The 13,112-nt window shown below is 38.1% G+C and overlaps 1 protein-coding gene and 1 non-coding gene across 5 annotated transcripts; one reads left to right on the top strand and one right to left on the bottom strand.

Moving 5' to 3' along the window:
• Window positions 1-1,731: 1,731 nt before the first annotated feature.
• On the top strand, window positions 1,732-5,560 carry LOC131796940 (5-hydroxytryptamine receptor 6-like). Of its 4 annotated transcripts, none has more exons than XM_059114562.2 (2): window positions 1,732-1,867; window positions 3,072-5,560. In XM_059114562.2, exon 2 carries the CDS (start codon window positions 3,360-3,362, stop codon window positions 4,272-4,274), a length of 915 nt encoding a protein of 304 aa, XP_058970545.1. In that variant the 5' UTR covers window positions 1,732-1,867; window positions 3,072-3,359; the 3' UTR covers window positions 4,275-5,560. The 4 variants fall into 4 exon arrangements, with proteins under 4 accessions (XP_058970545.1, XP_066028318.1, XP_058970546.1 ...); XM_066172221.1 differs by lacking the exon at window positions 1,732-1,867 and adding an exon at window positions 2,205-2,319; XM_059114563.2 differs by lacking the exon at window positions 1,732-1,867 and adding an exon at window positions 2,428-2,544.
• Window positions 5,561-10,360: 4,800 nt separating this feature from the next.
• Window positions 10,361-10,432, bottom strand: Trnac-gca (transfer RNA cysteine (anticodon GCA)). Its single transcript has one exon. It is a non-coding gene; the product is annotated as a tRNA-Cys (tRNA).
• Window positions 10,433-13,112: the final 2,680 nt, after the last annotated feature.

Genomic DNA, 13,112 nt, shown 5'->3' with positions numbered 1-13,112 from the left:
TGATGACTTTCTTAATTTGATTTTCGTGTTGTGGTAGGACGCAAGAAAACACTCCTAATGAATGAACCCAAGGAAAGCTATAACTTTCAACAAAGCTAAAGATACAGTTATGCACTTCTGGTAAGAATATACCATCTATCTTGGATGAAGAGGTGATTGTAAGTAGACGATATGAGACTTTGACCCGATCACGAAAGCAGTAGCGAAGGTTACCGCCCAACAATGAAAACACGGGTTCACATATCGTCACTTCAATAGCGTGAACTAGCAGGGCGCTGTGATTGATTGATTGGTATGCTATTTATACTGATTTTTTTTCTTTTTTAAATAGATTTAAAGTTCTAAGGCGACACAAACAATTTTTTAAACATACCACTCCAAAGAGTGTGGGAGAATTAATTTCCGATATAACACTCTTGAGGATTAAGCTAAATAATTCAGACTGATCATCATCGTCATGTAAGCTACTTCAAACTTTATCATAATTCTGTATCACAGCCTTTAAAACCTGAGGCTTTATTTCTCAGCTGCTAAGGCAAGAGCTGGATCTCCACAAAAACAGAGACACTCATGAACCATAAATAATTACAAAATACAATTTACCGCATACTTAGTTCCTTTTCGGATTTGCCTCTGCATCCGGCTAAAGGCACGTGTGTCAAAGTCCAGTGATTTCAACTTTCACCCACTTCAGTTACGCGCTGTTAAAAGAAGAATGTAGGGGGGCGTTGTTTGCAAAGTTCAATTGGGTCAGAAGCTCAGCCTCTTCGCTAGATTTCATAATAGATAGAGGTTGTTAGGCTATATGAAAATATTTAGTCTAAAACTATTACTTTTCTTCGAACTAGCTCAGAATCCCCCCCCCCCCCCCAAAGAAGAGGCCACGAGGAGAAAAAAGTCAAGAGTTCTTGGCCTCTTTGTATTCGAAGAATGATCACATTATTGATTAAAGTAAACGTTGTAGGTCAGTGTCGCTTTAACTCCAAATACGGAGAAAAACGTTGCTAAAAATAACTGCAAATATTAAATTTACAAGTAGTTTAAGTATTGGTTTTGCACCTGTTAAAAATGTTAATATTTATATCTGGTGAAGGTGATCAGTTGTCTGTTAAAGAAGCACTCATGCTTTTCATCTTGCCGTTATAAACACTCAATATGAGATCTTTGTATTCAAAAATGATATTGCTTCCTAGTTTTTGAAGTCAGCTTAGTCGATACTGCTGTTTATGCACAGGGGCATAACCCATTTAAACTAATAAACAGCTCGTCTAAGGTCCTTAACCCAGAAATCTCGAGTTTGTTGTAGTCGGTAAGTTGACCTCTATTTGATTTCGCACATCATTAAATTAAATTTTGTTGGCGTGCAAAATAGCACTTGCACTCGCATGCTTCATGATAAAAACTTACTCTTGTCTTTTTTATATTTGTGTATGGGCTTCAACCACGCAAATTTACTGACCGGATGTTTTGGTGTAGGCCATCACTCGTATTCAGCTACAAATGTATTCCTGGTATGATAATAATACGGTTGATTCCAGTCAGAATACGAGTAACATATAGGATGTTTCACTTTTCTTTTGTCGTCAAATTTGGGAAGGGTCACTATGGAGCTGCTGATGGTAAATGACAGAATAATTAAAAAGATGGAGTGGACACGATGTCTTGATCTGTGTTACAAACAGCCATAAATAGATTAAGAGTGATGTTGGCATTCCCATTTCTGAGAGTATCGGCTGTGCCCTGTTAAGAGCTTCTGTTGCTAAATATATCATTCGAAAATGAAACAAGATTAGAGCAGCAGACGCAAACGAAACATTGGAGCTGGAATAGAGCTGATTGAACTATTGCCTCCAAGGGTAATTTCAAGGTTAGTACCACCGATGGTTAACATAGGCAAGTATTCTTTGAGTAAGATTTTATAAGGGTTCAAGGGATACCGTTTTTTTCTTTTATGGAAGGTTTTTTTGACACAATATTGATTATCTGGAACTTTTAGGATCGCTAAGATTGTCACTTCTCCTTCCATCTTCAAATTCCTAATCCTAGTATGTACGATGGTTCCTGAAAATGTAATTCTGATTTACTTAAACTAAATGAATATTTGAAATACTTTGGAGTGTTAGTTGATGGAGGACTTCCTTTAGCTCATCTGAATTCGAAGAAGGTATAGAATGCACGTGATCTATTGGACACAGAAGTAAGATTGTGAGGCCAGTTGGATGCACGCATTAGACGGGTTCATCAATGATTGTCCTAGGGACAACGAAAAACTAACAAAAACTAAGAGATGCCAAACAAGAGAATAAGCAACACATGATAGTATGTTGGTACCCTATATCTCAGTTCTATTATTGAAAATTTTTCTGATTGCGCGTTGGAACAAAATTTTCTCCTTTTGGAAGGAAACCTTCACGATACGCTCCAAGATAAGGAGATTTCATGGCAATGTTAACCTTAATAAAAAAGAGAGAAAATCAGCGGCAGCAGCAGTCCAATTGGCTGACCTTGCCAAAGGGAACCATTCCAGAAAGTGACAATGCACGGGTGATTATATCTAAGTGTTGAGCTGAGGAATTATCCTTGTGTTGACCCATCTGAAGGAAACACCCGATTTAACTCCCAAAATAATGATGTTTAGCATGAATTACTGAACCTTCTAATATAAAAGCAAATATGAAAGCTACCTAATATTTATCCAAAAATATAACTAGTCTTGGATATTGTTTAATCACAACATAAATTGGAAGTTTGCGACGTCACAGAGGCCTTTTTATGACTAACTAGAGTTGAACGCACTCATTTGGTGTTCTGTCTATAGCCGCCAGCAGTTTCTCTTCACCGCATCAATTAATTTCCCGAAAAACACTGGAAGGTGTTTCGTGAGGGTAAGACGTTTGAATGAAAGAAGGTTTAAAATCGCTCTCAATAGTTTACATAACAGAAAAAAACGTTTTTGACTTTTTTTGCAAATAAAGAGTTGCAGCTTCGTATACATGGTCAAAATGTTGAATTCTTTTTAAGATACGACACAGTGAATCTGAAAATGTTTTAACTCTCTTTGCTTATTGCAGAACCTGGGAGATTGTGCGTTTAGCTATTTACCAGCGAAAACTAAAGAGCCTCCATACATCAAAAGACAAACATAAACCATCGAAATAGAGGAAGTAAAGAGGAAATCAAACAACTTCTGTCAGTTTATGCAAGATTCAAAATCTCACCCAGACCTTCTGTAATACTCAGAGAAAAGTAAAAGATAACGTTATTGTCGGACACATTTGATCTGGATATCGTGTCCCCGTGGCTGTTCGACCGACTGTCTGTGTCGAGTTATTTTGAGATAGACACAGTTCCGAGAGAAGATGTATCCTCCGCTACCCCTGGCTATTAAATCAGTGCTTATTGTGGAGGCTTGTCTTATCGTCGCTTTCAACAGTATAATATGGTTCCTTTTCTTAAAGCGTCGTCACTTGCGAAACAAGTCTAACTATTTTATTGCTTCCTTATCTGCTTCGCACCTCCTCATTGGGCTGTTCGCTGTGCCTTGCTATGTATCATCCAGGAGAAAAACTAGATCTTCACTTACAATGTGCACAGAAGTGTTTTACTATTTCCTTTGTTCCTCTATTCTCAATTTGTACCTGGTTACTTATGAACGTTATTTATCGATAATGAAACCACTCTTCTATCATCGACGCATGGGATCCAGTTTTGTGGTTGGAGTGATCATTACTGCCTGGATTTTTCCAATCATTCCTATTACCATTGACACGTTATTCAGAACAAGAATGAAAATACATCGTTTCTCCGTTGGCTACCTTATTTATCACTGGACACAAACGCTTTTATTTCTGACAATATTTATTGTTCTCGCGGCGGTGAATATAGCCATGTTTCGAGTTGCCAAAAGACAACTGCAGGCAATACAGGCTGTACAATCCATGAACTCCACAATTGTTCGGCGACCAAGCGTTCAGTCTAGCAGACAGGAGAAAAGGACAACGTTTTTCTTTGTTTACATTGTTACAATATTTTTGTTATTCTGGCTTCCCAGGATTGGAGGTGAAGTATATGAGCTAGTCCATCACAAAGTTCTGGATCATACCAATCCTGACGTTATAACTTTATGTATTGCTCTTCTTACACCGATATTTGACCCTCTCATCTATCTGTTTTTCAAAGCCGACTTTAAGAAAGCCATGCGAAAAATGCTTCGCAAGAGTAATCGGCTTCAAGCTCGTGTGTCTCCCTACAGAAATACCCCAGCCGAGAGCTAAATGATTTAGGAGTAGTGGAGACAAACGCATTGTGGTCAGCTTGTGAACTTGACACTCATTAAAAATCCGGCAACAAAGATATTTTTTATTTTCGAAGTATGGGGAAAATATTTCCATTGCATTTCTTTATAATGCAGAGCTCCTTTATTTCCTCTCCGAAGTAGATCTGGGCAGTGGAGAGTTTTCGTGACAGGAAATGGACCTTATCAGCGCAAGGCTAAACGGCATTTGGACCCAACTTATGTCTAAAATGAACCGACTATTTATCAGTGGTGCAAGTGTCAAGTGTTCAATCCTTGTGAAGCAAATGAACCATGTCTTGTAAAACCTACAAGACTTAAGGCACACTGAACAGAAACTGTTGACTTAGATTACTTCTGTCTTATCTGAGAGTAATTGCGAATCTAATGGGTAAACGTACCAGTTGAATTGATGTATGCCGGCCAAACGTCGTTTAGGAACAGTTTACTAGTCAGAGGACCAATTTTATGGTGATTCTATCTCCAAGAACCAATATCTGGTCATGGAAATAACTCTACTCATCAATCTTAACCGCGAACATCTTTACGGAGCACGGAAATTCACAGAAGTTGGCCACAACCGACAATGCGCTGCTTTAGTTGTACTGAAAGACCTTAAATACCAACAGGCTACAATAAATCTTGCATAATGGATGTCTATTATCGAGAAATTAGATTCAACTGACTTCTAAAGACAGGGATCAACCATCATTTTATACTGATTGTCGTATATTTTGGCAGATATACATGAACTATTGATCCTAACAGGTCGTAAAATGTTCCTGAATATTATTAAAACCAAGTGATAACCAATTGCAGAGTAATATACAATCATTACCTGTCACAATCTAGTTTTCTTTGCAGACGCTGCAACGCGGCGGCTTATAGCAAAAACTTTATTCTTTCTGTGTGAGCAATACTCAGCGTGTAAGACCAGAGGGTATCACTTGCGCGCAACCTTATTTTTTTTCATACTATGTACCCAGTATAAAAACTATCAAGACGGCGTGCTGCCTTACGTGTTCGTGACTGCAAAATCATAAATAGATAACAAGTCCTTTAAGTATTGGTTGTTATGTGGCAAGATGAAAGAAAAGTTATTTCACAGAGAAATAGTTCAAATTGACACTGGGAAAAACTGACGAACTGAGCTTTACTCTGCAGGATGAAAAACCCTTTCACACTATATATCAGTTACGCTTAAATAACCTCTTTCGTCAAGAGTTGGCTGTCTTTCCAACTTGACGGTAAAATATGGAATAAATAAAAAACATATACCAAAGCCACAGCGATTATGTAAGTGGCTATATATTAACGTGTTGGAGAGAACTTTGTCAATTTTATTATCGCGCGGCGAATCGTTTCTCAGGTAGAATTAACATCGATGTGAATGCAATATATGTTATGAGGCATATAAACTGCAGCCAATAGCCTCTCAATCAGAGCAGCACCTCTATAAACTTGGATAGTGTATACGATAGGGAGTCTTTTTTCTTCCAAAGTGGGAGCTCGAACTTTAAAGCTGTTCGTAAGGAGGGAGGTACAGTTGCGTCTAACGTAGTCCTGACGAGTTTTCTTGTCACTCCGTGGTAGGTTACCTCTCTTGTAACGCCTCCATATTTTTTGAAGCAGCTTGTAAGGAACTGGAGCTTTTTCTTCGCGTACTGCAGTTGATATCAGTTGCTCACAGTCTGCCCATGACTCGATCTGAGCTTTAAAAATAAGATACGTGAATAGCATCCTGGGCTGGGTTCAATCAAAGCTAAATTAAGATCAGCAAGGGTTAGTGTGAAATCCGATCTCAGGTATGAAAGCTTTAAAAGAATATTCAGTGTAATTCTTTTCATCTACAATTTGATGCTTGGATACTCTAAAAAGAACAGAGAAAACTATCTGAAAAAAGCTTTTGAAGAAAGTAATAAAGAAACCCAGATTAAAACTTAACCCTGGGTTAGCGCTAATCGGCCTTCGAACTGAGTCCGGGTCAATACTGAAAGTGCTCTTGACCTTGGATGAAACTTACACTTTACAGCCGCAAACAGTCTAACAAAACGTGATATAACGCAGTAGACAGTCTTTTGCCACTTACTACTCATGCTATTCTCCTCTTCTCTTACCACATCAGGCATAATGCACAAAACCAGTTTAGGAACACAAAAACAAGGTAAAGTGGCAGCTTATCTGTAGGTAAGGTAAACGCGTTTTAGGGGATCATTCGCGATCAAGTTGTAAAGTAAGAATGTAAATGAATTGTTTTAATTCTTTTGACTCCGACCGGTAGAGGAAGGACTAAAAGGAGGGGATGTACGCCAGCTGACAAAGAAGGGCGACGGAAAATGAATTTAAAGTGGTGCCCTTACCATCTTAGACTACTAATGCCTATGAAGGAAAATATATCAACCAGAACATCAAAAGCTCAGTCTAAATGCAGCAAAAGCATATGAACCATATTCGACCATATTCGTAAAACTTCTAAGGTTAAGCTCCTTGTTTATTTATTGTGAACTCTGCTTTTGTATCTAATTCCCACAGAGTTAATGATAATTACAGTGTTTTCTTTTAGCCGGAAAACTGTCTTTTATGCACTCAATAGAGAGTAAGTTTTCAGAGCAAGAAAATGATGCCATGTCACTGAATAATCAACAAACAGCGACTTTTTCCAACCTTGGGAATACACTGATTGTTACATAGACGAGCTTGGGACCTCAGAGCAATCAAAACAGATCTTTGCGGGTTCGAGAAAATAACCTGAAAAGTTTTGCTCCCTTTGTTGCTGTTGTTGATAATTTCAAATGTTAGGTGTTTGTTAACCTCTCCAGGAACGAAAGTAACTTGTTGATCGCTTGCAGCCTTGAAGTGCTCTGACATAATGGCTGTTAAACTGGTCGTCGTGAAACTAAAAAAAAAAGCAAATAATTATGAAAAAGAGTGAGCTTTTATGTGCCTTACCATATTTTTTCAGACAATTTTCCCTTTGTAGTTTGTCGTCATCCAGACAATAGAACCGTCTAGCAAATGGTTAATACCAATCAGAAGTTTGGTTTCATAAAGAAACCAACGAATCTGAATTGGTTTGGGTTATTATTGCATGACTCTTGCGACAATTAGAACTACCTTACATGACTCAAGGTTTGACACCAACGTCAGACTTTACCATTGCAAACTTAGCTTATCTAACAACAGACCAATTTTGAACACTTTCGATCAATTTAATTTCATAGAAAATGTTCAGGTAACTAAAATCCAAATTCTTACCATATACGAGATTTTCGGTAATTTTCTCCACTGGATAGAAAATATTCTTCGCAGTGTCATGACTTTAGTTGAGTGCGGATTACTACTTAGTCACATTTGAAGAAAACAAAGAATGGCTCTGTACTGCTTAAAATTGTTGCATGCCCTGTTTACAAGGAATATACCAAAGGCCGAACCTTTGTTCTCCGACCAAGTTTAAATTGTTTTGTTTGTCTTTTTTTTTTTTCTCAACGGCGTGTTGATGTTAAAATGTATTCTATTTTCTTTAATGCTTGAAGTACCTTTCACCTTTTCGGAAACTCAAGTTTCCATTCTTTTGAATTTCTTCGTCACTCAGCTTGGTTTTAAGGACTTTGAAATTGCTTGCAGAAAGGCCTTTGGTGTTTTGCGCTGAGCCAAGTGTTAATCGCGTGTTCCTGTCCTGTGGGTAGACATTGGAGGATATGAGGACGTTGGCCATTGAACCTTTCTGATAGAGCCTAACTGTTCCAAACATTGAATCTATTTGAAAAGTAAAGGCCAAACTATCCAGGCAGCCTTTAATTTGCCAGTAGACTTCCCATATTTATGTGGCTTTTACCGTAAGATACCATCACTTGGACTGATGATCCAACTTCAAGGGACCAATCATACTCATCACTTCTGCCATCTTTCACTCCAGAGTCAAAAATCTTTAAATCATTTAAATCTTTGTGATGGCCACTGGTAGTTTTGAAGAGGAAAGACACAGTTAATTTGTTACACAGAGTTGGATTGCTAATACAGGTACCGTTAAGGTCTCCAAAGTCGATTTTTTACAGCAGGCACAAACAACGCTTTGATTCCGTCTTAGAATTCCTTCACAGTTCGGACGCCATCTGGAATATAACTACTTTTAAAGGACTTGTTGGCTGCCTGATCGTAACCGTACAAAGACCTGCGTGCGACAGGGTACATAAGCCAAGTTTAGTTTACTTAAAAAAATTAGAAGAAAAAGACATTTAAATGCGTTAGTTACTTTGTGGTCAATGTGAGACAACTGAAGCGCGCTTGGCCTCATGCCCCAACCGAGTAAACGCATCACTCGGTGTGACAGTCACAGTTGAATGGTCTGACCGTCGATCGAGGTCTATGGTAGCAATTTCTGTAATTCTCTTTAAGTCATAACCCTTTTTGTTAAACTGAGCTCTTTTTTTGTCTCTGATATTGTTATTACTGTCTGATAATTATATTGGCGGTGATAAGACTGACATTGCCGTGTTCACCTTCCGGTTGTGATCTTTGTCGTGATCTAGTTTTTTAATTTACACAAAAACAGTTGATAAACCATTTGAACGTGAGATTAGACCTCAGATAGTGTCCAGGTATTAGGCCTTAGCCACTTTACATTAGCTTAAGTCTACATATAACATAAATGTTTTAACTGTCGTCCATTCAAAAAGCAGCACAGTGATACTCGTGTTGACAAAGAAGCTAACACGATCTTTGACTAAAATGAACAGTGCCTACATATGCTCCAAATATTACACAAAACAAGATGATACAAATCTTCATCGCGTCCTTCAGCTTCGTTGATAAATAAAGTTTGAAGATAACCTCGTAATTTAAGACTTCCTCCGGATCGTGTGAGTCTGAACTTAATTAATTAATTAATTAAATTTTCTTTTTTACGGTCAAATGAGGGCAAATGCGAAAGCAGAAGAAGATAAGCTTTGGCGAGAAGGGGGTGCACCCGAGACACACCCTGTTTCGTCCACAGCTCCCATAGAAAGAAAGGTTCTTGTTATTTCTCGAGAGAAAACAGACTTAAAAATCTAACAATTTATAGAAAAAAAAAGCATGCAACAGTGAACTACAGTACATACTAAATCTCCATGTTCTAATTTTGTAACTCTTTTTGGAATTAATTAAGTATTTGCATCTCTCTTCCTTCCAAACCTATGATGATTAGCGATTCTCGCTTAGTGTTTTGTTATAACACTCAGGATGACTGCAATCATAAGAGGGCCTAATTAGAGAACTAGCGCCCTTTCCAAGGACGATTCATTCTTTCGTCAAAAGTAACAAATCAAATTGTATCTTAGAAATAAAAGGGGGAGACGATTCTAGTATTTATAAGAGGTTCTGGGTTAATAAGGGAATGGTGTAAATTTTTACTTGCAATTTGCATACCCTTCCCCTCTCCTTCTCAGCACGCCTTTTGGCCGTTGGCGAGGTGGATAGAATTGTAGTCACACATGCCGGTTCTTCGTGCCTTTTCTTCTCTGGGCACCACCCTGTTGGTTTATCCTTTCTTAGTTTTCGTATCAGTTTTAAATCCACGGTCTAAATGAAGATTTGAAGATAGCTCAGCCTTTTCCTTTTCGGAAAATTATTAAGATCTCTAAAAGCGATAGATATGTATAAATTGAACCTGTGCGCATTTATATGTTGGGTAGTAAAACGAAGCGGAAAGGCGACGTTTTAAATTTCATTTGGTGACTTAAATGAAGCTTTCTGAAATTGAAAACTGTTAAGACACGTTAGAAATTCTAAGAATTTTTAGAATCGATATGGTCATTAAGGACTGCAAATATGTACGTACCAGGTGTCCGATAGAATTTAGCAGTAGTTGTTAACTCTGATATACACTTATTAAAAAAGGGAAAAAAAAATGCTTTTGTGGGACAAAAAGGATCATGGACACACATCATTCTCTTAAAAAACAAATATGAACCAAAGGGGGCAACCGGGATTGAACCGGTGACCTCTCGATCTGCAGTCGAATGCAGATTGTTGGACAAAAAGGATCATGGACACATATCATTCTCTTAAAAAACAAAGATGAATTAAAGGGGGCAACCGGGATTGAACCGGTGACCTCTCGATCTGCAGTCGAATGCTCTACCACTGAGCTATGCCCCCTTCACTGTTCAATGATAGGGCTTCTTTGTTTTATAATTTGGCCGACAGGTATGATGGTTAACTGGTACCAGACATGTACAAAAAAAATGAAGAAGCGAACTAAAGCGGTAATTTAAGGCAAAGTCAAACAAAGCAGGAAAATAACTATGAAGAACACAACTGTTTAACATTCAAAAGCACCATGGTGCGTTGAGTTTGATCCGTGTCTTGCATTATCATCTCATATCTATCAAGCGCTGGTTGATAATGGTGATTGAAGTGAGTGTGGTGCAATTCGGTCTGTGATGATATACCTGAAAAAATTACGCGCGTCTGATTGGCTGAAAACGAGTGCATTTATCGTGTGACACGAATGCAAAGTTGTAACACGAGTGCAAATCAAATAGCGCGCGCCTGTTGCCAAAATTTCATCTGTCTTGACTTTCTGTAATGCATTTTTTTTTTGACAACATTATTTCTCGTGCAATTTGGTGAAAATAAGCACTTGTAAATTTTATAAAGACTAAAAATTGCACAATCCCGTAAGGCAAGTGCAATTTTGTTGTCTCTGAAAAATTTACTCGAACTTATTAGAAATAATGTTATTACCAAAAACTACAAATCATTTCGTCTCAGCACCTTCTTTCCGTCCATGATTATGCTGACGACACACAGATCTATACCTTTCTTTAAAACCTGGCTCTCTTTACTCGGAAACCTACCCCCCCCCCTCCCGATATCTATTGATTCTAATGTTGTTGGTGACGCTGTCGCGAAGAAAGCCACTAGAAAGTATCCGGGACCTTGGGTCCTGGTTTGATGTTCATATGCGGATGGATGTTCACATCGGTAAGATCTGTACCACTGAAGACTTTTCGTGGACTCTACAGCATCAGAAAGGTCAGAAAATCCTCTCTGCGCAATCGTCAAAAACACTGGTACATCGGCCTTTGTATCTTTGCACCTTGACTAATTACTGTAACTCACATCTTTTTGGTCTGACCAATTATCAACTTGATCATTTATAGAAAGTTCAGAACACCGCAGCTAACTATGGGGTGATTTTCCAGATTACGAAATTTGACCACATCACACCGGCTCTCACTGACCTACACTAGTTTCCTGAATCATTCAGAATTCAGTTTAAGTTTCTTCGTTTTGTTTTTTAGCCGTTAAATAATCTTAGTCTACTCTACCTTAAAGATCTTTTATCTCTTAAACCTGCCTCTAACTGTGCTCTTTTCTTGTCCACACAATCTCTTCTGTTTTTTCCACGGGTCAACTACCCTACACTTAGGAATCGTGCTTTCGCTAATACTGCTCCTAACTTTTGGAACTCGTTACCGTTACCAATTAGATCCTGTAGCAGCCTTGCTTCTTTTAAGAAACAACTCAAAACATTTATTTTTGGGAAAGCATTCAGTACTAGTTCATTATACTTAATGTGATGAAAAGTGCTTTGAATATGTGCATAGTTTTTAGCGTTGTAAACAGTGAAGATGACCGGAACAGAGACGGTGATGGTGACAGTAACAATACAATGAGCAGGATAGCGAGATTGACACAAAGAGTGACAACCAACAGTAATAGTGACCGAGACAATGGCAGTTACAGTGATGGACATAAGGACAGAGACAGACTGTGACAGACAAAGATACAGAGACAGAGAGAGACAAAGACAAAAAACATGTCAATGAAAATGACAGAGACAGTGACAGTGAAGTAACAGTCAGTGAGAAAGACAATAACTTTGACAGTGACAGTGACAGAGAAAGAGAAAAAGATGGTCACAGAGACAGACAGTTACTGTATTACCATCTCTACTTTTCTGTCAAAAACAGTATTATTGTTATTAGGTATTAAAGCTGAAAGATAAGATCCATATATAAAAATGGAAGTTTTAAAGAACAATTGGCAACCATGCATTAAGTAAGTATTTTAGTCTGAAAAGTTAAAATCAGAGACGCAAGTTAATGTTTTATGTTTCATATTTCAGTTAAACGAGAGTTGTTTAGAGGTACTATATTATCTCTTCCTGTGTTTTCTTTCCCAGCGAAAACCGGCTAAAAGAACATGTACATGTAGTCTTAAGGGTGAGCTAATAACAGCCTCTTGAGAGTCACTTACCTACCTTTCGATACCTTGAGTGAAGCTTTGTTCGTGTAAAGTCGTTACTTCAGCTTACCTCAGCAAATTAAATGACTTGTACGTAACTCACGTATATAAATTTCGAGGTATTAGAGGAAAAAAGATTCACATTCACTGGTGAGACAGAACCGCTGTTAATGACAAAACAGGTATTGGAATGTTCATTGGTTCCGTTGATATAAAGCTCAAGACAGTCTAATTTTGTGTAGAAAAGTGCGACAAGATTCCATCTGTCTCTAGAATAAGTTGTGTTCGTTACTTCCGTCTAGTTTTGCCGGCGAGCCACAGTTGCAACACCCATGTAATGAGAAAAATTGTTGTGCACATTGAAGCGGGGAGAGAGTTTTCGTCAGTAACTGGAATCGGATGAATGGCATCTACTCTTTTATTTTCTGCTATCGTTTCGCTGATTTTAAAGAGAAACGAGACAGTAAAATTCTTGCAAACTTCAGCATCGGCCAGACAGTTAGCTGAAAGTTGTCCAAGATTAATCTCTGCTCTTGCTGCTCTCCATAAACCATATAGATTTTCTTCCATGGAAACACTTGGACCT

Source organism: Pocillopora verrucosa, chromosome 9 (genome assembly GCF_036669915.1).
Source record: "Pocillopora verrucosa isolate sample1 chromosome 9, ASM3666991v2, whole genome shotgun sequence".
Classification (NCBI taxonomy): Eukaryota; Metazoa; Cnidaria; class Anthozoa; order Scleractinia; family Pocilloporidae; genus Pocillopora; species Pocillopora verrucosa.
This window is presented reverse-complemented; position numbering and strand designations above follow the sequence as displayed.